At 34.4% G+C, this 23,827-nt stretch overlaps 2 protein-coding genes across 3 annotated transcripts in view; one reads left to right on the top strand and one right to left on the bottom strand.

Annotated features, from left to right (window-relative positions):
- LOC105162188 (xylulose kinase) overlaps positions 1-16,062 on the bottom strand; it is a 31,688-nt gene extending 15,626 nt beyond the window's left edge. For both annotated transcript variants that reach the window (XM_011080157.2, XM_011080156.2), the window contains exons 1-4: positions 15,939-16,062; positions 14,974-15,628; positions 14,741-14,829; positions 13,648-13,712 (exon numbers count right to left, since the gene is read on the bottom strand). In XM_011080157.2, coding sequence (XP_011078459.1) covers positions 13,648-13,712; positions 14,741-14,829; positions 14,974-15,628; positions 15,939-15,997 — 868 coding nt within the window. In that variant the 5' untranslated portion in view covers positions 15,998-16,062. The remainder of the gene's footprint in view (positions 1-13,647; positions 13,713-14,740; positions 14,830-14,973; positions 15,629-15,938) is intronic.
- LOC105162187 (amino acid permease 6) overlaps positions 23,529-23,827 on the top strand; it is a 10,957-nt gene continuing 10,658 nt past the window's right edge. Inside the window, exon 1 of the mRNA XM_011080155.2 lies at positions 23,529-23,780. Within this exon, the coding sequence (XP_011078457.1) occupies positions 23,660-23,780 (121 nt within the window). The 5' untranslated portion in view covers positions 23,529-23,659. The remainder of the gene's footprint in view (positions 23,781-23,827) is intronic.

Here is a 23,827-nt window from a genome sequence, read left to right as displayed (position 1 = left end):
GAGTTACTATTGGCAAACTCGGCAAATCTTGCGTTGTCATACACATATACGTTACCCACTCACCAATAGCCCGATCATCTGGTATAGTATTTTGAAGAATTTTCTCCGCTTCGACAAAAATATCAATAGACACATATCCATTCACCGGATTCAAAAAAAAAATTGCATATCATGATTCTTCTTAACTGCCAACAACGTCTCCCTCTTTTGTCCTAAATTAAATGTTATGTATTTAAAAAATATATGCAACTTAAATTTATTCCTATCAAATTCAATTTCTTCATACAAAATTAATTCTAAATCATCAAATGTAGTACTACGAGAAATTTTCATAAATCCGAGCGGAGGACGATCATAACTTACAGGACCATTTGAATTAATTTGTTGACCTCCAAAATATATAACAATATCAATGGTATTTTGCTCCGCCATATCCTCACAACAAAATAAAATACACATGAAAATAAATTTTTTTAATAATATTATAATAAGATATTTAAAGGAACAAATAACACAAAAATTTAATAATTTGATTTTTATTTATTAAATTTTTTATTTTTATTTATTAAATTTTTATGTTATTTGTTCCTTTGATTCGCGTATGTATAAGAGCGAATCCATTCGATTTCTAAAAAAGATTACTAATCCTTAACTTTTCGAGGAATCCTTCATCAGTGGTTGTGAATGATTGATTTTTTCAATCTTTTCGACCTTGGTTCCGTAGGAGCAAGTCAGAAAGATTGAGAAATAGAACCATCTGATTTAATTCGTTCTCAATAGCCATGAAATGATCATCTTAGGGTGATATCTTATTATAATACTATTAAAAATTTTATTTTGATGTGTATTTTATTTTATTGTGAGGATATGGCAGAGCAAAACACCATTGATATTGTTATGTATTTTGGAGGTCAATAAATTAATTCGAATGGTTCTATAAATTATGATCATCCTCCGCTCGAATTTATGCAAATTTCTCGTAGTACTACATTTACTGGGTTAGAATTAATTTTGTATGAAGAAATTGAATTTGATAGGAATGATTTTAAATTATATTTATTTTTTAAATACATAACATTTAATTTTGGACAAAGGAGGGAGACGTTGTTGGCAATTAAGAAGGATCGTGATATGCAAATTTTTTTTAATCCGGTGAATGGATATGTGTCTATTGATATTTTGTCGAAGCCAAGAAAGTTATTCAAAATACTGTACCAGATAACCCGACTGTTGCTAAGTGGGGAATGTATATGTCTATGATAACGCAGGATTTATCGAGTTTGCCGGTAGTAACTCAAGAAATTGCGCGATTTGGTATTAAAGAAGATTATGCAAGTCCATCTACATATGCAAGCCCATCGAATTATGCATGTCCATTGGATTATGTAGGTCCATCTGCATATGCAAGTCCATTGGATTATGCGGGTCCGCCTGAATACAATAAACAAGATGCCGAGCCTGAGCCGATAGTTTGTCAAACACTAAGCAAACAGACTCAAAACCAGATGAGGTTAAAGTTGAGGGCCAGATTGATAATAATCATGAGATGATGGTGATGTAAGCATACCAATTATGATAGATATTCTTGGTGATAATGTAGATGGGTCAACAAGCCAAGTACAAGATTAGTTTGATTTGAACATGCCCGCCATCCTTGACCGAACTAATCTATATCCACGTATTCTATTTTTTAGCACAACACATCCAGAAGTGCCTGCTCACTCGATCTATATCCCTACTGGTAAGTGGAGTAATTTTTACACCTCAAATACTGGAGAGCTTGCCAACGGAATGATTTTTAAGAGTAAGGACCATTTGAAAGCAAGTGTACAAGATTATTCATCCGATTTGCAAGACGAGAATACCGAGTGTTGGAGAGCAAACCAAAATTGTGAAAAGTTGCTTGCAAATATGATAAAGAGACTGGGTGCAATTGGATGCTAAGAGGAATTTTCAAATCAAACATGGGATTATTTAAAATTACCAGGTATGTCAGACCACATACATGCCTAACGAATGAGATTTCTGTTGACCATGATAACTTAGGAAAGAGTATGATTGCAAAATATTTGCTTGGTATGGTTCGTCAAGATCCATCGTGTGTTATAAAATATGTCCAGCAGATTGTGAAAGATCGATTTGGTTTTAAAATCCCATATCATAAGGCATGGCAAGCTTTGAAAGCAGCTAGAGAACAAGTATATGGTATTTGGGAGAGTTCTGTTCAGAAGTATGCGTAAAAGATATATGATACGGCCACCTAAAAGCAAAATTTAGAAAAATAATTGAAATCAAAATTCTTTATAACTATATAAATAAATAAAAATGTTCATACCGTCCAGCATATGGAGGGATAGGTAGGATGTTTTCAGGGTCCTTTATTGCTGGCACTAGATTTGCAGTATTATTCAAGGGAACGGGTGCAAGTGTTATGATACAGAATCAAACCCATATTTATAATAATTGCATGACACCGCTAATATTAGTTTTCCCTCGCTGTGATGTCGAACACAACTCCCGATATAGATACACCAACACTACTGAACCCCAATTTGAGGTACCTTCCTCATGTATGTTCTCCATATGCCGTAGATACAATCGCGACACGGTGTTTCCCGTAGCATCAGGACACAATACGCCACCAATGATGCACATGGCACATATATGTGCCTCCTGTAATAGAACCTCGAACGGGCTATCTTCATCACCCATATTTTCAAGTAAATATTCGTGTAACACTGTCAATTTTATTTTGGACCATCTAAAAATATTTTCATCTGACATGAACCCAACTGTTGATAGCAATAATTTTGCCACTACTAAGTACTATACCTTTTATCTACTCCGGTAATAAGATTACCTTTCACTAGAACTGCCCAGATGATAGCGATGTCCTGCAGTGGTACAGTTGCCTGGCCAATCGAGAAATGAAAAGTACGCATCTCGTGACGCCATCTCTCGACTAATCCAGTTATTAGGTGGGTGTCAATCTCAATATGACCACACTGTAGAGCACCCAAAAACTCCATATTCTGGAGCACTTGCAAAATACGAATATGACGTAGGGCTAGTTGAAGGACGCGAAAAAAAGATATATCACCGCGTCGTACATATAAAGTTGTATCTGGAGCTCCGAGCACATCTTTAGACCGATGATTTAATTGTCCGTACAATACACTTGTATCAATAGGATCAAAGTTAGCCATAATCACTGAAAATATAAATATTTAATAGCTCAAATTTTTCTCATTGCTTAAATTTTTTCTTCTTCTCTACAAAATCTCACTGCTCAACTTTTTTCTTCTTCTCTAACCCTGGGGTGGAACTCTCGAATTTTAACTTCTTCTCTAACTCTCAAGTGGAACTCTCGGGTGAGAGTTGAGTGAATTGCAGCTCACACTTAAATAAGTGTGAGCTGCAAGGAGGGTGAATAGCAACATTGCATCATCGCTGGAACAACCAGCGGTGGCGCAATGTTGCAGTCACCGCTGCCCAAGGCAGCAATGTTAGGCCAAAAAACAGCCTGCAAATTACAGGCTGCCTTGATCGCCTTTTTTTTTAAATGTAATTTTTATATTTTTTTAAAAGTTCAGTCACCCGAGTTGCCATCGTGGTGACATGAATAATTTTTTTTAAAAAAAAATTAGTGGCACCACGTTTAGTCATCGCGGTGCTGCTTAAAATTTTAACACTTTCAATTTCACTCTATTTTCTTAATTTTTTTTTACATTGTTTAAATAGTTCCCCCAGTTCTATGTGACGATCATGGGTCAAGTGATCTACTACATATGTCATCAATACCATCATTAAAGTTGAAGACTATTGCGGAAAGACAGTTGACAAGGTTAAAAGAACTAAAGACAACCCATACAGCATTTGGTGGATTTGGGTGAAATTCTCATATTTTGCAGGGTCCTTGGGTTTGAGAAATTATATAGTTCAAATGCCAACTCAAGTTGCATTTGTTGGGTTTGGAGGCATATCTTGATTCAGGCATGACACTTATGCCTTGGTCATATTATACTGGAACAGAATCTCTTATCTAGCTAAAATTTCAGAATATAAAAATTAAGCACAATATTATTTGGGATTAATTACAAAAAATGACCCACAATTTAGGGGTGGCATTTTAAGGCCTCTAAATTTGATCCTGGCAATTTATGTCCCCTATCTTTAAAAAATGCTACAATTTCTGCCCTCCCACTGAATCTAAACAAATTATGGATATTTTTACCCCTTTATAGCTTTAAAACAAGCAGTTTAGTCCTGTTTCACTATTTTCTCATTTTACTGCATCATACTCGCTCAACATGGTATCAGAGCCTAGTTTTATTGAAAAATAATATTTCTTTATATCGCATTTAGATATTTGTTTATATTGCACAAGGCCACAGACTCTGGTGAAACGACAACAATTGAGTCACATGAAGTGTAAACTCCTGCTGATTCAAGTCAACCCAGCACCTCTGGGGTTAAAGAGGGAGAGATTAACTTTAGATCAATGACTGACACCTCTAAGTTTAATACTAACGAATTGATATCTTCTTCTTCTGCTTTGTAGGTTTACCAAAAAATGTGAAAAAAATTAATTTCTCGCAGAGGAGTAAATCCTGGCAAAATCATAGTCAAAACATCTAGAAAATATAACAGAGTCTAGATGTTTGAGGGGTCTAAATCAAAAGATGTTCGAGAATAATATGATTTTGGAACACTGGCTTCAGTTCATACTATGTCACCAAGTTTTTCGAAAATTTTTAAGTTTCTGGAGTAGATTAGTGGGGCGAACTACGATCAATGGCAAAACAACCCCCACTTAAAACGAGGCGATATTCTAGAGTTAAAGTTCATATAACTGCTCCAAAAACCGCAGGAAGAGTTTCTCATCAAGCATTTCATTTTATCAAACTGCAGAGGCTAGACTTGGTGGTTTTGAATAAGATTAAAGCTGCCACAACGAGGCTCCCCTAGAATCATACATCAACGAAGATGATATCTCAACCAAACGAGCCTGGATACTGTGGGTGTGTCTTACCGTGATGGACAAAGTGAAGTATACATTTAGAATTTTCTCAAACAAGTTAAATGTATCGTTTCTGTTAAACTTCATGATAGGGAAAAGCACCACATTTGTAGAGAGCCTATTCGAGAAAAAGAGAATGCTTATACGGGAGAACAAGCTGCCAGTAATCGAGGCTACAAGAATGAAGACATGCAATATGCTGCATGTAGAGCAATGGCATAACCATGTATGCCCTTGCTATGAAAAACAGGAAAAACCCCTGTTCTGAACAAAATAAATTCAGGTCACTAAAATAAACCCAAATCAAATCAGGATAAGGTAAAAGAAAGGATCTTTACAAGGCGAATTAAAACCCGCAGAATATAAAATTCAAAAGTAAAACTGTCGGCAGATGACAAAGGCCAACAGTCAGAAAGAAGGAAAGCTAGCTAGCAATCACATGGCCGATAAGCCATCATGACTAATAACTGAAAAGGACGCGACGATGATGAGCACAATGATGTCACTCAAAAAAGACAAGGAGATGATGAATGCAATGACATCATCAAAAAATAAGTTTGAAGTCCGTGTTAAAGTCCGCGGATGACTATCAAGGCAATGGAGTAGATGGAGATCATCGAAAATCTTCTTCAACTCTTCAAAGTAAAATATTTTGAGTTTTTTGGAAAAATTATTTGTTTAGTCCTTTAAGTTTGCTTGCTATTAGTTTTAATCCTATAAATTTACTCGTTTTAGTTTTAGTTCGCTAACTTTCAAAATTGGTTAATTTTAGTCCTTTGACCCAATTTTGGATAATTTTACCCCTACACAACTTTTCAAGAGCAACTTTAGTCCATATATTTGCAAACTGAAAAAATTATGCTTCGAAGAGTTGAAGAAAACTTTCAATGATCTCCATTTGCTTCATTGTTTCCTTATTTGTAGCCGTTGCGAACTTCAAACACGGACTTCAATTTTTTTTGAATGACGACATTGCGTTTGTCATCTCTTTATCTTTTTTGGATGACGTCATTGCGTTCGCCGTCCTCGCGTCCTTTCTAGTTGTTGACCTTAATGGCTTGTCGGCCATGTGCTTGCTAGTTGGCTTCTATTCTTTTTAACTATTGGTCTTTAATGTTATCTGCCGACAGTCTTGCTTTTGAATTTTTACATTCTCTGGATTTTACTTCGCCTTGTAAAAATTCTTTATTTTACTCTTATCCTGTTTTGGTTTGGGTTTCTTTTGGGTGACCCGAACTTAAGTCCTGAACAAGGGCGTTTTTTATTTCTCAACAAGCCTATATATGGTTATGTCATTACCCAACATACAGCATATTGCATGTCTTCGTTCTCGTAGTTTCGGTCGTTGGCAGCTTGTTTTCCCAAATCAACATCCTCTTCTTTTCAAATAAGCTTTCTGCAAACTCAATACTTTTTCCTGTCATGGAATTTAATAGGAATGGTCCATTCAACTTGTTCGAGTGGATTTTAAATGGATACTTCACTTTGTCCATCTTAGTAAGACAAACCCATGGTCTCCAAGCTCTCGTAGTAGAAATATCATCCTTATTTATGGCTGATACCAGTGGAGCTTTTTCTAAGCCAACGTTGATTTTGCTGAAAAGCTACCATGTTTAGCCTTTGCAACTTGATAAAATAAAATGCTAGATGAAACCCTTTTCCTACTGTTTCTAGAGTTGGTGATACGAACTTTAACTCAAGATTATCGCCTTGTTTTAAGTGGGGGTTATTTTGCCATGGATCGTAGACCACCCCACTAATCCACTTGAAATTTTTGGGAAAGTTGGTGACATAGTATGAATTGCAGCTAGTGCTCCAAAGTCATACCATTTTCAGACATCTTTGTTTAGACCCTTATAGCATTCGGACTCTATTATATTTTTGGGATGTTTCGATTATGGTCTTGCTTGGGTTCACTCTTTTTTCTCACATTTTCTGATAAATCTGCCAAATAGAAGAAGAAGATATTAACTCTTTAGGATTAGTTTTAAAGATTTCGGTCATTGGCCTAAGGCTAGTCTCTCCCTCTTTAATCCCATAGGTGTTAGGTTGATTTGAAACATTAGGAGTTTGCATTTCCTGTGATCCCATTGTTACTGTTTCACCAGAGTCTGGCAATGGCCTCATGCAAGCGTTATTTGAATCTGCCGCTATAGGTCTAGAGCCATGTACTCTAAGGGCATGTTTAAGGTCATGCTCTTTCAACTCGCGAGTCCTCACCGAGCGTGATGCCTTTTGAATTGGTTCCATCAGGTCATTCCATAGTGAGCTAAAAACCAATATGGTACTCCTTATCACAATCTGGATAATGTCAAGATCTGCTCTTTGAACTTAGTCAGGTACTTGGGCTTTCACCGTTAGCTGTCCAAACTTCTTGTCAAGCTCCTTAAAATTTTCTCTTAGATGTCTGAGCCTTAAAATGATAGAGTTTGGTTCATATGCCTCCATCTCTTGTCAGGAAATCTACAAGAATATTCTCGTGAGATTTATAACGACTATATTATAACAATAATATTGGCATTCTTCTTGTAATCTGATAATATGAGTTTTCTCAGCTTTAGATTCTAGTTTGTTTTTTAAGAAATCCTTAACATTACTATTGTCAACTTTTAATATGAATTCTTTAATAACTAAAAATAAAGGTCATTTCTTAAAAGTCTTCCAGACTGCAAAGAACTCTTTCTCGTTGATGGACTTGGGCTTGTTGTTTTGAGAACAATCCTCCTGTATATCTATAAGGTTCTTCCCTAATAGTAGTCTTTTTTCATGAGCATTGCTGCCCATTTATACTCATTGATGCCCGTGTAGACTATTAACTCATTTTCATCTTGTGGTATGGCTTGTTTGGACAGGTTATTGCAAACCTGTTTCAGCTCATTAACTCTTAGAGTGTGATTTCTTCCCACTTCCACTTTGAACATTGAGTTTCCTTCAACAGTGGTCAAGAATCCTTTCTATATTTTGCAAGATCCTTGATAAAGATTGTTGTAAAATTAACAGCTCCCAAGAGGCTCTGCAAATGCTTCTTGTCTTTGAGCATGTTTGGAAAATTGCATAAATTCTTATAAATATGTTTCAATAACTCAATTCCTATCTCGTCAATAACAATTCCAAAAGGTTCAATTTTATTGACTGCGATTGTAGCTTTCTTCTCAAAAAACACTAATCCTTCTTATGGCATGCAGCAAAAAATATCTTAAGATGTTTAATATGATTTTTCATATTTTTAAATAGAATCAGTATGTCATCAATGTAGACAAACATAAAGTCAAGATAGTTTTAGAGAGAATATTCGTTTTTCTTTGAAATATCTAGAGTGCATTAGCTAATCCCATTGGAAGCACATTCTAGATATATTATCTCTATAGTGTGGAGAATGCAGTAGATTTTTTTGATTCACTCTCCATCTTGACCTGATAAAAATCATATTTGCAATCGAATTTAGAAAACACTTTTGCACCTTTAATGCAATCAATTAAGTGTTGTCTACCAGGCCTGTAGCAACCATCAAATTCTAATATTCTCTTAATACCTTGATAGTTGATTACCAACATGAGTTTACCTCCTTTTATCACCATGATTCTTACCAGAAAACCATGACTACTATAAACAGGTCTTCAGGCTTGATGAGTCTAAGATTGATCTGCTCCTTGATAATCTCCTGCATATCTTTCTTCTCCTCCATATTCATCTAGATAGGCTTGTATCGAACATACTCATATTTGCATTAGTTGGACTTTCAGAGTTGCTTCGATCTTGTTCCTATCTCATTAGACTAGAGAGTTTTCACCAAAGTTCCTTTAGATGAGCCTCTTGACATTCTCGAGGGAAAATTGCTCTCCTCACTTATATCTAGTATCTTTATCTCTTGTAATGCTTCTTTGAGGTTTTTAATTTCATCCTCAAATTCCTCGTAGAAGCTATCACTATCGATGAGTCCCTGTTGCCTGAAAGACAAAAGAGCTTTTCCGAATTTCCTCTTACCCTACATTTTTAGATAAGTTAATTTGGCATCAAAATCACCACGCTGTTGCGAAAATTTATGGGCACTATCCTGTTAAATGTTATTTCTCATTGCAAAACCTATATCTCACTACCATAGTTAGTAGTAAAAATTAACGGGTTCCTCTGATTTCCTGTATATTTCTTGTAAATATTTGAATGAAATTGTTACCAAACAAGATATTACCACCTATATCATGAAAGTAGATAGGTATTTACCCTAAACCATGGTGTTCCGGCTGCTCCTCCAATCATGATCTTTACTTGTATTTCTTAATTGAGTATTAAGATGCAATATTGAGTAAGGTTTCCCTTGTTTCTTTAGGGAAAACTCCAAAGTTTGTTATACAAATTCCTGATTCTGAATCAATATAAGCTGCAACTTACTTTATTTTATATTGATCATATAACATACCAATAGATATGTAAATAGAAAAGGGACTAGTCATTCAATACTTATGATAACCCTATCCAGACTGAATTCCATATGGTTTACCTTTCCTTACCCATAGTTTATTATTTTCGAGAAAATTTATCCCAAAGTCATACGCCCATTTCTCTTCCTGTAACTAGAATTTCATAGCTTACTATTTCTAACTAGCAAATTGTTGCATATGATATAAGTCATCACAAGGAAAATAGTTTTCTTTATTAGTGATATCAAATATAACTTGTATTTTTTTCATCCTTCAAGGTCTCTAAGTTTTACGTTATTTACTATAATTGCTTGAGGAGTCAAATTTTTTTATCTCCTTCTACTGTTTTCCTTTGTAGTCTATTATTCTATCTTCTAAAGTATTCTGTCACTGTAGTTAGTTCTAGAGCTTAGTGCTCGATCTTAACTGGTTGAACCTTGATTACAATATCGACACCACCTATTATAGATATCCTAATTGAATTTAGTGTCATTACCTTAGCAAATTACTTCAAAATTCTAGAAATCTCAATATACTCTTTCCTAATAAACAAATGTGAATAATGTGTACTGAAAAGGGCATAAGTTGTACTATATTTTATAGAATATGGTCTATTTCCCTCTTTCATTAGATCATTTCTTTTAAAATCTTTATGAATGGTTAAGACTACTAAAATCTTGGTCTACTAGGTTGTATGCAATCCTGCATACAGGTTACCTATCATAAGATAACCATCTCTTTAGTTATTGATTTTTCAATCCAATATTGATAAATGTATTTCTGAATCAATACACTCTTTAAAAGTTACTTTTATTACTACTTTAGTAGTTCCTATATGGATTCATTTTATAGTAATAGCTACTTCTTTTCTGAGCTTACTTAATTTTTCAAGAATTCTTCTTTAGGAATAAGTTGTATTTCCATCATATTACTAGTAAGTTCAATGGGAATATCAAACTCACCTCAACTTGATTTGTAAATTATATGATATTTCCTCTGGTTCAGTTCCATTTGGTTGAGAACTTTATCGATTCCTCCAACCCTAAATCCATCGTATGGGCTAAGGTGGGAATCTTGACGCATGATTCTTTCAATGGTTCTATTTGACACCGGCATCATAGAAAAGAACCCTCCAGATTTTCATATGTCTAGAGCCTATCTTCTTCATGGCAGTTATTCTGACTCGGTTGAAAATCCATCCAAATTCGTCTCTCATTTGCAGGAAGATCTTCGAATTGTTATATGGGTATCAAATCGCGATAATAGACTGCATCTAGAATTTTATCTGTGGCTTCAAATTTTCTTAATTCACCACATTTCTGCGGGCAGTTTGGAAATATATGTCCCTTTGCTCCGCATATCCAACAGTTGCAGTCTTTGAAACTTTCATTAGTTCTAGCATGGGCTCATTTGAAAGTGCTCCTCATAGGAGTTCTTCCCATTGATCTCGTCTCCGTTTGTTAGATCCTTGAGATGAGGCCCTTGTTAGTCCAACTTTATGTCCAAATTTGTATGATCTATTCTTTTATTTGGACTACCATGATCTCCGCCTGAAAGAGGTTCTTTTAGAACTAGGGTAGAAGTCACTACTTTGCTTATTTATCTTCCTTGGCTCGCTCAATTCTCCTATAACGGTAGGAAAATCATTGTTATCACAACGTATAGGAGTTTTTTTTATTTTACCTCTCATTCTCTTCATGTTCTTTTGGATTGATGCTTGATAACACTAATCCTTCAATTTATCATTAAGCAAAAGACATCTTCCTTGCTACTGAATCCAACTGTCTTTAATCACTTTGTATGATTGGATCAATATTTCCCTCCATGGACTGCAGATCTTTGCAAAGAACATAGGAGCTGCTACTTCTATTGCTACTCCGCTCTAAACAAAAATACTTGCGAAACCAATAAATATATTTATGTACTGCTCAAGTACTCCTTAATTGAAAGCCAAAGAGAGCTTGTGCCTATTCTCTAGCCTTCTCCGTTCTACTTCCTTCGAAGTATTCATCTCCTATGAAGTGAATCTTGATAAGCCTTCCTAACCGTTCTACCATTGTGCTTTTTGAATATCCAGCAATGATACTAGCCTTGGTGCCTTCTAGGGTATTATACTATCCGATCTTCACAAAACCCTCCAACCTTAACTCCAATAATCTTATAAAGTTTTTTTGGTCGAGTTCTATGGCTTCAAGGATCAGATTATCTCTTATTTTTTGCTTTAGAATCTCCATCGCCTTTCCCTCCTGATGTAGAAGAGTTACTGGATCTGGATGATTCAGGGTTTCTTCTCTGCTTTCTCTTTAGATCTGTAACTTCAGTCTTCAGATTTGCAAGATCCTTGTGTAGATCCAGGAGGATCTTAAGGATTTCATCCACATTCTGGCTCAAAGTTTCTATTTTTATAGGCATATAGGTTAACCTATGTCCATAGCCTTGAATTGTCTTTTAAATTTTGCTCAGATCTTGTGAAATCTTCGAGGTATCCAGCTCGAGTTCTTTCCAGTCAATTCCTTGAATCATAATTTTTGGAACTGTATTGGGGAAGGAATGTACTCGTTCTGTTTTTCCTTGATGGGATTCTACCATGAACTTCAGTGGAGTGTAAGCTCTTCACAGCATTTCCTGGCAGTATCTAGCAGACTTCGAAATTCCTCGACCATTCCTCTCTTTCTTCTTCCATGAGAAGATCCAAGTCAATTCTTCTTGGACTGTTGTCACATTTCTTAAGAATTTCAATAACAAAATTTCTTCTTTGTATTTACAGAGTTTGGAAATATTCCCTGTTGATATTATAACTCGAACTTTCGTTCGCCTCAATACTTTTGAAAAAATCTCATCCTGTAGTGGTAACATATCTAACTGTAATATAAAAAAATATTTTTTTAATAGACTTAAGCTCTGATACCATTCTCAGCGAGTATGAGTAACATATGCATAGAAATGCAAAATTAGTGAGAATGGACTAAATACGCATTTTAAAGTTGTAGAGCGGTAAAATCGTCCAAATTTTGCCAGATCTGTCTAGAAGACTAAAACAGTGACTTTTTGAAAAGTTACAGAACTAAATCGCCAGTGCTTAAAGTTAAAAGATTAAAATGCCAATCACCCTAAATTACAGGACTAATTCAATTAACCTTTGCAAATATAACATCACCAACTTGGGGGGGTTGCTTCGGGGAAGAGACACTACATTAGGACGGCCATCCATATGAAGATGAGCTAATGAGGGACATCCATTGCACATTTTATCTTAACTTGGAGACTTTATAAGAAGCATATTTACTTGAACACTCAAGTTTCTTACATCTAATATTTTCCACTGCCTGTGTCGCAACTAATGTTTTATGTTGCTCCTCACCAAGAGAATCAACTTTACATAACGAAATTACCCTACAAGTTTCAATAGATAATTCATAAATATACTTTCAGCTTTTGCATGCATTAATAGGATTACAGCAGGAACTTGACGATGCCTGAGAAAGAGAAATATCAGATCTTACAGTTTAATTTTAATTTCAGTAATAAGATTGTTATATTGTATATAACAACAATATTACCATGCAAAAAGAGCAATTGGCACCAAGATCAAAATGACTTCTGATGAAGGATACCAGTGTTGAGCCATACCCACTGATTAAACTAAAGTAATGGTTTTAAGTTATATGGAAAATTAAATATAACAAAGGATAATGATGAAAGTAGAGTTACTAAACATTGGAGATCAACTATCAAGCTACTAGTTGAGAACATAAGTCACCTACTTCAACAACCTCCCTCAAAAAAAAAAAAAAAAAAACCCACCACCATCCTCGCCTAGCTGATCTTCATTTACTATAGGCTATTGGGGAAAACTGCAATTTATCCTCCTATGATATGAGAATGTAGCAAAAAATCCCCTATAAAAAATAGATTGCCCCCTATGTTTAATTAAGCAAATTACCCCGTATCTAAACCAATGATAGAGGGTTTTGCTTTATTTTTTGAAATATAAGGGTTAACTTGTTTATTCTTGTTTTACAGGGGGTATCTGCTCAGTTCACATATTTGAGGGGTAGATAGCATTTAATCCATGTATGGACTAGTTCAAACAATGTCAAGTTCACCAGATGATTGATGGATGAGTTGCATGGAAGATACGGAAAGGATGCAAAGAAACAAAGAAAGGAGGTTGGATGGGCAATTCCATGTAGAAAGGGATGAACTCACCTGCTAAGCTGTTGGGGTTGTCTCCAGACCACTCAACAACAAGACAAGTACTCTTGAAGTGATATCTGAAAAATGAGTTAACTGTATCACCAACTGATGCATTTCGATGTGGGAAACTTTTCTAATGAATATAACTAATATTATCCTCACATTAGTGTGCCTTTCGATGTGGCCTTGGTGTTTTTCTGAGGCTTTCAAACTTAAGAACACTACCGCTAGTGTGTTTCTAGATCAAGGGGCATCACACATCTAGAAAAAAAAATTAAGTTCAAAAAATCCCATGTTATTCATGAAGTTGTAATAGTAAAGAATAAACGAAAACATATATATAATTATATGAATTAACTATAATAATACTGATAATCGACATAGATTAATTTATTTCAATTTTCATCATAATATGCCACCATTTAATTTGTACGCGATCAACAACTCATAAACATTGAGCTTTAAGTTACTTACTTAGTATATACCTTATCAGAGAGTTAAACAAACAAAAACGTTTAAAACACAGAAAATCTCAAGCCACTCATGCTTTACAGGTATAGGGACAAATGCTATTTCCTCTGTGTGGTATGAGAAACGAGCAAAAAAATTCATGTGAAAAATAAAATAGCAAATTACCCCCAATATTTTGAAAAATAAAGCAAATTACCCCCTATCTAAACCATTGATAGGGGTAATTTTGTTCATTTTCCGAAACACATGGGGAGGGGGTGCTAATTCTTTTTTATAGAGGTTTATTTGCTCATTTCACATATCACAAGGGGTAAACTGCATTTAACCCTTACAGTATAGGTTGAGAGTTAATTACACCTAGATTCCCAAAAAATAAAATATGACATTACAATTTTCTCAAAAGAATTTAAAAGTTGGAAGGGTGTAGGTATAAATTCAAAATTTTTGGGGGGGAAATGTAATTCTATATTTTTAGAGGGGATTTGGGTGCAATTAATCCTATACATAGAATATTGGTCATATAACAAGAAGACTAATTAACCTTGTGGATGGAATATTGATTATCTAACAGCAAGAACTTGAAGAGTGCAAATTTTATGAAAATATACATAGCAGATAATAATGCATTACCAACCTTTCCACATAGTAGTTGGAAATGAGACCAGCAACAGCATGCGCCGGTGCTAAATTTCCAAGTTTTTCCTCCAAATCTGGGGCTGTGGCCTACAAACATCGCAAAATACTAACATAAACAAACTAGAAACATAAGAATAATAGCTTAAGCCCATCAAAGGCACTATGTGGTGAAAAATGGCGAGAGAAATGCAATAAGCCTAAGAAGTGTATGACAAAATGCCTGAAACAAACCTCTAAAGCTTTCTTCGACCAAGCTCTTAACTTAATATCCATCAAATTCATACCCGCCCCATCAGTATGATCTATACAAGCATGACCCCCAATAAGAAGAGAAGCCATGAAAGAACTAACAAGCGAGATCCTCTCCGTATTCTTATACACTTCTGGTTGTGTCTCAAACACTTTCCGAATCTGTGGTCCTGCATATCTCTCATGTGCACAAGAACCCGTAAGCTTTGACAACTCTAATGCACCTCCTACAGCTTCCTCAATGGCTCTGCACTGCTCCGTGGTGCTGCAGTCCATCCAAATAGGCGATTCTTTGACCGAAAATGCATCACCAAGTTGTTCCACCAATGCTTTCTTGGAGTCCAATGATGCTAACACCACTGAACTCCCTCTCTTCCAATAAACACTACCGTGTTGCTGAGCACTGCCTGAAACAGCAATAATCTTTCCAAAGTCCAATTTCGACATTTCAAGTCTCTGAATTATGAGGTCTAAAGCCTCCACCCACATCAAAGTGGGTGAAACGATCCTCCCATTCACCAACAGATCCCGGTAAACACCATCTTTAGTTTTGTAATGGGGCAATTCACTGTCGAAATTCACGACCGCCGTAGCATATATTTTGAGGTTTGCATCTAATACAGTTGCCTTCAGTGACCTAATGTATGCCCATATCAGTAAAAGATTCAACCTTTAAAACGAATTATCAAAAGGCCAAACTTCTGGACAACAACCAGTAAAGTAGCAACCCAAGAAATAATCAGCTTAGGCACAAGAGAAAAATAAAAAGCTATCATGCCTAGATCCAGATACTTCCATCCACACCATATATTTGTTAAATTTAAGTGAAACCCAGAAGCAACTTCAAACTATACCAGTTCTTGAGTTGGGAAATAGGTGTTGAAAACGGTTTTTTCTACTAAAGTATAAATTAAACAGGAGACACTAAGGAGGATCGAGTTACTCACTGAGTAGAACAGTCGAAACCAAGGAACAAAGCGTCCTGAGGTAGAGAGCAGTTCTCCATTTAGAGCAAGCAAAATTCTGAAAATGTGACAGAACGAGACCACAATATATCAACAGTCAGTTATCCATAGCACAACCATTTCTTAGTAAATTACTGATGGGTCTACATTTATAATTTATATTACACATGCACGTGCTTCATATAATTCTAATAAAATAATATTATTATTTTAAAATGTGTTATATAAAAATACATCAATTAACTTGAATAAAAGAAATGAATTATCAAGAGGGTGGTCAACTTGAAACAAGTCCAAATATATAGAAAAACTTAAATAAATTAAAATTACTAAATATAAATAACAATATAACATAAATATATGGTCATCTTCATTACTCTTTCTCTGTTTTGATCTTGATTCGTGGTAACGTACTCTTTTCTTGCTTTTTTTAATGAATTTTGTCCCATACTTTTTTTTTGAAATTGTGTAAAGTTTTTTCGTCATTGCTCGAGATTTATATCTCAAATTGTTCTTGTTTGCGTAGTCCTCTATTTTTCTTCGGACTTTCTTCCGTTGAGATCACCTCATCTTTGTCACCGATTTCAATTGATGTGTTGCCTTTCTTGCTCATAAGTTTTGTTTTTGGTCCTAGTTGATATCTTTCAATTTCCTTATTTTCTGATAGATGTTTTTTTTTTCAATTACCTCTATTATGACGCTCAGCTTGCTATTGATCATTTCAACCTTTTTGTTGACTATAGTGAGAAATCAAAATTCTGTACAAGTTTCTTACTGATGTTCTCCCTAAAATATTTAATATATTACATTACATGATCTTTAGTTTCTTTAAAAATAATTCCTAGAACATGGTTCCTCCAAGATTGTCATGTTTATAATAATGAGTGTAATAAGGAAAAGCGGTGTAGTAAAAATTTACATTTTCATTTGATATTAGATAATAATCAATCTACAGGGCGTCCCACATATACGGCTATTGCTTCCTCAAACATCGTAATCAATGCACTTTCAGCTCCTTGGATGATATTTAATAATAATCTATATTTACAAATAATTGAATATTATTTAATGTTTAGATACATGAATACACAATAGAGTTTTAAATTGATGAAAATTAATGTTTGTATATGTTGGTGTCGTTTGTATGTCATTTTCATTACATTTTCTACAGCTTACCCCATCTCTACTTTTGAAAGCTGTTGCAACATATTTTTTCATGAACCATACCTATGATGATTTATTTTTTTTCTGAAATAGGTGATCGACAAGTCAATAAGTTGGCCTCTTGTCATATGTGGTAGAGGACAATCTTATTCATTATAGTGCTAATGTAATGCATAAAGTAAAATTATCTTTGGCCTTCTTTGTTGTGCTTCACTTACACAGTGCTTATTATGCATGTTAAGGACAAAGCCCAACTATCTTTTATAATCAATGAAGTTAGGTCGCGCATATGATAGCGGCTATGAAACTGATTTTTGGGGGATGGTCTAAAATTTCAACTCTAGGACCTTCAAAATTGTGCATCAAAGATTCTACAGAGACTTGCACTAAGTACTGAATCCATTTAATGGGTGTCAATATTTCATAGGCGACAAGCATGAGACATCTATACATTTTTAGTAGGTTGATGACAAAGGGTTATCGTACTGAATTGACTCACAAAGAGTTGTTATATAAAAGCTTATGGACATTATCGATATGACTTGAACTCTCATGTTGTGATAATACAATAAAGCTTGAGGAGTTACAGTAGCCTTGTGTTTCGGGTGACTTTACTTTTAAACTAGGTCACCAGAAAGCCAATTGTATTAGCAATTTTGAGAACTTTTTAATAATCTTTATTAATGTGATATTAACTTGATGAATGCAGTCAGCGTTTATTTGTGGTATTATGTATTTGTTGTGCTTACTGATTACGTGAAGCCGTGTTTTAACATCACAACAAATGCTCATAGCCAATTGAATAACCATGTAATAGGGTGCGCATTGGATGGCAGCTATGGAACCAACTTTTGAGGGTTGGTCTGAAATATTTAAAGTTGAGGATCTCGAAACTAGGCATGGGGGGTCGTATAGAAGCTTTGAACTAAGTATTTCATTCATTAGATGAGTATCATGTTTCATAGGCGATACACGTTAGACATCTATGCAATTTTAGTAAGACGTATGAATTCGCATATGGAAGTCTTAGAGGCCTGGTCGATATGACTAGAATTTCTAACTCTGATAATACGAGTTAGTCCTTGGAATTAAGGAATCATGGCAGTCGCATGCATATGATGGTGTATCTTGGATCGAGCTAGAGATGACCATGTCTTTGATGTGGTCGTTATAAGCCTTGCCCAGTGCAATAGGAGTATATAGTGATGATGGTAGATTTCAAAATAGAATCTGTTCCCTGCCAATCTAAGAAGGATATATCTCCTATGCTCTCTAAGATGGTTTAGACTCTTTAAGTCTATGACCATAGTGATCGGTCAAATAGGGAATAGTTTTCTATATTGATCAATGGAGTAAACACAACTCAAGTATTAAGCTTAGCTGCTTGGTCCAGAATGGAAACCAACGCCAATTTCATGCCCTAGACTAAGGTGAGGAGATGATCAACGGAAGGACCATACCTATATGGAATATGGGAGGCTAAATGTCCACTTAGTCTCTAGTGCCATGGATCGTTCATAGATGGCCACCTATGGTGATAGGCGATTTCAATTAATGGTTAATTAAAATTAATTAATTATGTTGGATACTAGCTCATGTATAATTGAGGGTGAACCCAAAGAAAAAAGGGAGTGGATCGACTTATAAAGCTTGGCGAAAGCATGAAATATGAAATATAAATTATAAAGCTATTAAGCATACAATCAATCCCGAAAAGGGGTGTGCCCTTGATCTATTTCCCAGAAGTTTGATGTACAATAAAATTAAAGGCCAAAAAATACCATAGGTGGCCATCTGAAAACAGTCCATGCCACTAGAGACTAGGTGAATAGCAGTGTAAACATTTAGGCTCTAAATCCATACGAGTATAGTTTTGTTGTCAACTGTCTCCCAACCTTAGTTTAGGGCATAAAATTGGGCGTCGGTTCCCATCCTTGACTAGACAACTATGCTTGATACACGAGATGCGTTTACTCTACTGATCCGGTCTAAGTGACCTATCCTTAATCGATCAATTGCTTTGGCCAAGTACTTTTAGAATCTAAACCATCTCTGAGCACATAGGAAATCTCACTGTCATATACTGATAGGGGACATATCATTTCTTGGAATCTACTGTCCTCACTATATACTTCGATTGCACTAGATAGGGCTTATGATGATCATGCATCACGACACAGTCATCGATCACCATATCCAAAGACACAGCCTTTCGATGGATGTGACTTCCATGATTTCTCAAGTCTAAGGATTAATCTCGTACTATCAGAACTAGAAATCCCTGTCATACCGATCAAGCCTTAAGAAGCTTCTATGTGATGATTCTTGCAAGTCAAATTAGTCAGTTGACTACCTTACCAACTAACTTATTAAAACTGCATAAACGACTTACATCTCCTGCCAATGAAACACGGCTGCAGTACTTACTATAAGTCTCTATAGGACCTTTGATGCCCTGTCTCGAATTTCTCAACTAAGAACATTTCAAACCAATCCACAGGAGTTGGTTTCATAAATGCCAAACCTATGCACAACCTAACTCCAAAGGTCTAACCTTTCAGTCTATGAGTATTTTGTTATGACATTGAAAGTCCATCCAATATTTGTGGTAAGCATAATAAAAAATACTTCCAACTTGATGAATTCTAACCGTATTCAGCAATTCAATATTATTTGATAAAGATTAGCGAATGAAAAACAACCAATCCAACTTGACTTTTGGTCGCCCATTCCAACGTATAGTTACACACAAATTACTATCAAATCAATAGAATTAGTTTATGATTAATTCTAAAAGAAACGAGTTAATTAAATTGGAATCAGTTAATTCAAGGATAATATAAATAATTAGATCATTTATTTGGAAAAATCCATTGGAAGGATACCACAAGAATTAATTAATTAGATTATTTAATTTTGGACTTAACACCTTTAAATTAATTAAATTAATTTATTTGGTGTGGTTTAATGAATTGATTGGATGAATTAGTTAGTCTTTGGATTTATATTTATTTAATTGGATTAAATAAACTTTTAGATTTCAATAAGGCCTAAAATTAATTAGACTAGTTTTAAATTTATAGATATTGGTTGGACTTGGGTTGATTACATAAAAAATAAATCAAAATCAGTCCATGACTTGAAGTCCAAGTCCAAGGTTGAGTGCAAGTTGGAGCAAGTTGAGGAGGAGTTTCTTTTATTTTATGCTTCTACCACGTTCTTGAAACCATACCGATTCTTTCAGTGATAAAAGAGTCTAGTTTGGTGTTGTGGCTAGATTAACTTGTTTTATGTTTTGAGCACGAACAACATGTTTGATATACTTTTGGAAAGCATATTATATGGCTTTGAAGCGTGATTATGTGCTCAGGAAAATATATATAAAATTTTCTTTTAAATTAGGGATATCTATACATCTTTATTAAATTTGAATTTTTTGTAAAGGCATGTTTTATTTCAGTTTTTGAATAATAGAAACTTAAAAAAAGAAAAAATTGAAAAATGCAGCAGCATAGTCGTTACTGCCTTGCTGGTCGGTCAATGGCAAGCAGCGCGCAACAGGGGCCAATGCCCATGCATGGCTGGCTAAAGACGGTCGTCTGCCTGTTGGATAATTGGGCCGTTTTGTATTATTTTTCTTGGAAATTTTGATTTTCTTGCTTTCCGTTGATTTTGAAATGATTATTTTTGTCGAATTTTAGTTTAAGTTAAACGGAATTTTTATAAAATTAAATTGTGCGTTAGATTAATTTGAAAATAATTTCCAAACAAAAAAAAATATTTTTTTTAATACATTGGATGTATGGTTCATATCAATTTTTTAAAATTGCATTATTAGTATGTTATTTTTTCTATATTTAATTATGTTTATGGTGTTTGATATTGGATATCAATGGTTAACGGATGGATATATTATTTTCTTAACATGTTTATATTTAATATAAATGTGATAATTGTTGTTTATTGGATAAACAATGGGGATTATAACAAAACCAATTTACCAAATGTACAGTTTAGTTTTATGTTGGGCGAGACCTGCGTGTCTCTTTATTTTAATATTCCTTTTTTAGTTTTTAGCCTTAAAATAAGAAGACGTTGGAGTTTTCAATTTCAGTAATGAGTATAGTTAGAAATGTGATGTTTTATTTATTTTGAATAAATGTAAGCTTCCATGGAGATGAAGGCGCAAGCCAGTTGGATGAAACCCCCAGTGGAAGAAGAATAAAGAGGAAGGCCCATTAGAATGAAAATGGGTTGCTATTTTGTAATAGTTAAGCCGCACCTAGATTGACCATAATGAGTCTTAGAATTAGGCTTGTGATCATCTAACAGGGGCGTGCTAGATTTATATTTTCATGTGGTTAATGTTTTAAATTTTGTTGTATGATGTGTTTGGAATGCGTCATGCTCAATCAATAAAACTTTAGCACGCAACGTACTAGAATGATGAGGTCTCGATCACAAAAAACTTAAACTTTCACTTGAATGGTCCAAGTAAACATTAGGCCCAAAGTGGAGTTAAATCAAATAGTTTTGATAATTGCAGGCCTTCGATCCACTATAATGTGATGCGGAATAGAACAAAGCTACACTGTTATTGTGAACAAATGGAATATACTCATGTTTGATGGGTGGGCCTTAATGTTGAGTAACATAATTCTCTTGGAGTCCTTGGGAACATATGAAGAGGCGGGGTAAAATAAGTTGGGGATCTCATTGGATGAGAATGACAATGGTTACCTCCCACAAAGTTTTCTGTGTGCATCATAAAAGCGGGGTATGGAGAATTGCGTTTGTAGACTCCAACCCACTCGAAAAATGATTTTCCAAAACATCACTTGAAAGTGGACTTTTGAAGAAATAGTGGGATGAGCTAATGACTAAAGACCAAGTCTTAACTTAATATTACATATAATCTACTTATTGTTTTCTACTTTACATTTGATGTAGATGTCTATACTTTTACTTACAAACATCCATATTTTTAATAAATTTTCAATTATGATTTATTTTTCTTTCTCAATGTACCCCATATTTTTTAATCTCAATCAATTTTAATAATTTCTCTTCATCTCATACAACATTTTTTTTATATGCTCGCAGAGATTGCGTGCAATAATAATTAGTTTTAAAAAAACAGAATTTTAAATGTTCACATATAAATTGCAAGTTTTGACTATTTTATAAAAAAATTTACTTTTTTTAATTTATTTCTTATTAATTCAAAAAATAATAATTTACTAAATAAATTTTGAAAATTTTGTTTCTCATAAAAATGTGAAAAGTTATATATGTAAAAATAATTAGTAATATATATATATATATATATAGTACAACTAAATCAATTCTAATTAACTTAAGACCCATTACTATATATACATCACCAGTCCATTTAAAATCCATCACCAACTCATACCGAACTCATCATCAGTCTACTTAAAACCCATCACCAACCCATATGGAATCCATAATGAACTCATAATTATAAATTATACTAATATTTTTCATCAATTCTATTATATTACTAAAATTACTTTTGCTAAACTAATAGAAAATTAAACACGAACCCATTTAGGATCCATTAGAATTCATAATCTATTTAAATTTATTTAAACAAAATCATATTAAAAAAATTTAAATTCAACCCAACCCAAAATTAAATGAATTGAATTAAAACCATGAATTTCCATTCATATTGCAACTCCTAAGCCATGGCAAAACGCATGATACAGCGCCCTGGCACCCTCTAAGAAGACACTCAAACCTCACTCCAATACTCCCTTTACTAGTCACTACCACTCACACTATAAATAACCTTTCATTCATTCCAGAGAATATGGGGAAAGTAAACATTTTTAGTTTCTGGAAAATAAATTAGAACCGTCTCATGATATTTAATTTTGTAAACTTTCTAAAAATTAATTGCCCACTAATAATAATTCACTTGACACTTTTATTATGTATTGACAATTTTGTGCAAAAACTTTTCATGAACAATTGACTCAAAGATCTAAAGAGGGATGCAATTTAAACAATAGGGACTTTAAGGCAATTACTTACAAATTAGGGACTAAATGTCAATAATGTTTGCCGTTAATTTAAATATATACCCTACGATTGATAAATTGAAAAAATATTGAATCCAAATACATTAGTATTGAACTGGAATCCATAATAAGGCCAGGACTGATTTACACAATAAACATGACATATCCATACAATAATAATCCACGTAAGCAAACAAATTTGAGTAACTAAATTCAGGCAAGAAATTTTCATTACATTTTCCCACTTCCTCGTACCTCAACACTTGTTCTTTCATACATTTGATCTCAAAATTATTACAAAATTATGAAAAATTCTAGTCCGGTCAAATTTGATTCGGGTTAGAATTTACCTCAACTGATCCCCTTTTAAGAGTTGTTTGTTGTCCCCATCTCCTCATTTTTCGCTTCTTCACTCCTATATATATTCTACCCTCCTTCAGATCATAAACCATTTCTCATAACCTCTCAAAAAAACACACTACACACACAGAAATGGAAGCGGAGTTGCAGAAAAGGCGCTCCATGTACATAGAACCCGCAACCACTAGAGACGAACTAGAAAGTGGTGAAGCAAGCAAGAATTTCGACGAGGATGGCCGCGCAAAGAGGACTGGTATGCCATGCCCCCCCCCCCCCCCCCCCCCCCAAAACAACACACAC

The sequence above is a fragment of the Sesamum indicum genome, linkage group LG5 (assembly GCF_000512975.1).
Source record: "Sesamum indicum cultivar Zhongzhi No. 13 linkage group LG5, S_indicum_v1.0, whole genome shotgun sequence".
In the NCBI taxonomy this organism is placed as follows: Eukaryota; Viridiplantae; Streptophyta; class Magnoliopsida; order Lamiales; family Pedaliaceae; genus Sesamum; species Sesamum indicum.
This window is presented reverse-complemented; position numbering and strand designations above follow the sequence as displayed.